The 3323-nt window shown below is 36.2% G+C and overlaps 1 protein-coding gene across 3 annotated transcripts in view; it reads left to right on the forward strand.

The window, feature by feature from the left end:
* The window catches only part of LOC110029599 (mitogen-activated protein kinase kinase kinase YODA), a 48653-nt gene that overhangs the window by 15967 nt on the left and 29363 nt on the right, over positions 1–3323 (forward strand). For all 3 annotated transcript variants that reach the window (XM_020731953.1, XM_020731954.1, XM_020731955.1), the window contains exons 7-8: positions 1716–1876; positions 1964–2039. In XM_020731953.1, the coding sequence (XP_020587612.1) occupies positions 1716–1876; positions 1964–2039 (237 nt within the window). The remainder of the gene's footprint in view (positions 1–1715; positions 1877–1963; positions 2040–3323) is intronic.

Below are 3323 nucleotides of genomic sequence, written 5' to 3' on the forward strand. Positions count from 1 at the left end.
CATGGCTCGCTCGTGTTCGGCTCGTTTACACCCCTAGCTGGAACAAATGAAAGTTGGCAGGATCAAGCGAATGAGTCGGGATTGGATTTGAGCATCAATATTTGAAGAGACTTGCATGACATTTGGAGGTTTAGAACGAACAACAACAGACAGGACGAGACAACGTGCAATTCAGGACTGAAGAATATAAATTTGAAGGATTTTAACACGAAACCATAATGGGTGGGATACTGAAAAAGATTTGCATCCAACCACACTAATGCTTTTGGCTGTGACAACCTTCCAGGCGGAAGGTAATTCATGAGTAATGATAAGAACGAGACAGGTGAAAAAAAGTAGTGGAGTTTGTAAGGGATTGATTGGCACTACAGAGTGTTCGGGAGAGAGAGAAGATGGTTATGCTTCGCGGTGACCTTAGTTTGTGCAAGATCTTGGGGTCGGCGGATACATTGAATTTGACAGCTATATTGGAGTGGCCACTTCCTAAAGGCCTTGAAGGGGTGGAGAGTTTTTTTTAATTTTTGGTGACTTCTACAATACTACCTGAAGTTTAGGAGGGGTTGTAATTCGATTGTTTGACCGTTGATGGAGAAATTAGAGAAGGTGGCAACCCAAAGTTTTTAGAAGATATCGCCTACGGGTAATTAATCTTTTGTTATTTATTATTGGTTGGTAAAAATAGGGCTTAATAAGTTAGGTTTAGAGTATGCTATGAGATTGTTGCTTTAGTCTTAGGGTTCGGGTTTTGGATAGAGCATCTACCTTTAGAATTATAGGTGCTTATCTTTTATGCTATTGAGTGTATTGTTTGGAGTTCTTGCAATAAAATTTTCTGTTTGACCTAATTTTTGATAAAAATCATCTTAGTTCGAATGATACTCATGTTCTGATAGTACTAGTTAAGTTGGGTAACATCTTTTAAGGGCTGATAGATTGGGGAGTTTAATGGTAATATTTAGGATTATGGATGATACATATGTAAGAATTCCTTTTTAAAATAACAACAGTGATAACTGTGTTCTTCATTCATATAGTCAACCAGAGAAATGCATGTATTTTGTTTTTACCAAAATAGTTTTGAAGCACCTTTTCTGAATTCCAAATAACTAGTAATCATACTACTCTGGGAGGGTATACATATGATCTGTGGACCCAAGAAAATGTTTTCAGTAAAGGGTTAGGTGTTATCACCATTTAGATACTGTCTGGTTCAAGTTTATTTCAGGGTTAAACTTCCAAATGAAGGATTAATTAAATTAATTGAAGAAATAAGCCTTATGTGGAGTTAAGCCGATTTTTTATTTAAATGTCAACTAGATTTAAGATCGAAACAACTTGGGAAAGTTTCTAGTAGCTTTTATAAAAGGTAATCCTAAATGATAGTCGGATTAGGATATGCGTTGTTAATCTACGTTGGCCTTATATTTGGTATCACCCTTATGGTCCATTTTTGTCCATTATATTTCCTTGCAGAAGGTGAAAACTAAAATTTTAACCAGAGGTAGGATTCACAAATCTGATCCTCACTTCTGGTATATGCTTTCTGTTATCAGTCATCTTTCTGCTGAAATGTGTTTTTAATGCCCATGAGTTTTTTCTCTTTAAGTTTGGATGTCATTAAGCTGGAATTGAAAGTTTTGTGTTGGTTACATGTTTTTGTTCTGTAACAATTTTCCCTTGGTTATCTGGTATTATTATTTTTTCATCTTTTACAGTTAGAGGATAAACTTTACATCTATTTGGAGTATGTGTCTGGTGGATCCATCCATAAACTTCTTCAAGAATATGGACAATTTGGTGAACCAGCAATTCGTAGCTATACCCAGCAAATTCTTTCAGGCCTAGCCTATTTGCACACTAAGAAAACAGTCCATAGGTGTGGGTTAGATTTAGTGATAATTCAGTTTGTTCTTCAGGTTGCTCGTGCTGTTTATTTTTTTAATGATTAGTATGCTTTTTGCAGGGATATTAAAGGTGCAAATATACTTGTCGACCCAAATGGACGAGTAAAACTGGCTGACTTTGGGATGGCAAAACATGTAAAATAATGCTCTTGCTTTTTTTCTTCAGTTTCATGATTATATTATAAACCACTCTATATTGAGATTTTCTACAACGCTGTTGAAATTAAACGAAGATTTGCTTCCTTAAACCAAATTGCACATATTGTACATGAATGTTGAAAACTTTATAATTAGTTACCCCATAGTTCTTTGATAGTTGCTTCATCTTGAATTGGTCCTATGTTTTGGTGTTTTTTGGTACTTTTTAGTTGATCAAGAAGATTGGATTTGAAGAAGAAAATAAAACGTAGAGATGTGCAGACTGGAAGGCTTAAATAATGTAAATAATACAAACTCATTGTGTTAGAATAGAACCCAAGCTGATTCTCATTAATGCATAGAGGGGTATAAATACCCATTAGGATCTACTAGTAAGGAAACAAATAAAAATAGAATAAAGGGAAAAATGAAAGTAGATAAAAGCAAATCAAAGCAATTAATACAAAAATCTGCATATTAATATTATAATATTCTAACACTCCCTCTCAAGTTTAAGCATAGATGCCAGTCATATTCAACTTGATTTAAAATTTTCGAACAGTGGCCGAAGAAGGTTCTTTGGGAGAATATCTGTCAGCTGAACAATAGATGACACAATGAAACATAAATTTTCTCGGACTCAAGCTCTTCTTTAATGAAGTGACGGTCAATCTCAATCTCGACATGCTTGGTGCAATCATGTTAGACCAGGTTGTGAGCAATGTTAATGTTAACTTTTAATTACAAAACAACTGTAGGGGAGCAGAGACATACGTAGTTCATAGATTATGATGCGTAATCAGAGAGTTTCACAAATTCAAAGGGACATAGACCGAAACTTGGCTTCCACATTGCTTTGAACAACTACAGGCTGCTTCTTGCTTTTTCACTTGACCAGATTTTCCCACACAAATGAGCAGTACCTCGAGGTTAATTACCAATCATAGATGAACCCAACCCAATCTCCGTCTGTGTAAACTTCAATAGAACGAGAGGTGTGGCAGGAAATAAAAACCTGAGCCCGGTGTGCCTTTTAAATAGTGGAGAATCCGGTAGACAACTTGGAGGTGGTACTCATAGAGGTCATGCATCAATTGATAGACTATCCCAACTGCCATAGAGGTCATGCATCAATTGATAGACTATCCCAATTGCGTGACTGTTGACCTCAATTTTCGTGAGGTCTAGTTTTTCTCGTAGGAGTTAGGATCTAGCCTCAGGGGTCTTCCTGCGACTATCTTAGAACCTTAGAAGTGGTGCCCGCCTCGTTTTAGTTCGACC

This window comes from Phalaenopsis equestris, unplaced genomic scaffold (genome assembly GCF_001263595.1).
Source record: "Phalaenopsis equestris unplaced genomic scaffold, ASM126359v1 Scaffold000598, whole genome shotgun sequence".
Lineage (NCBI taxonomy): Eukaryota > Viridiplantae > Streptophyta > Magnoliopsida > Asparagales > Orchidaceae > Phalaenopsis > Phalaenopsis equestris.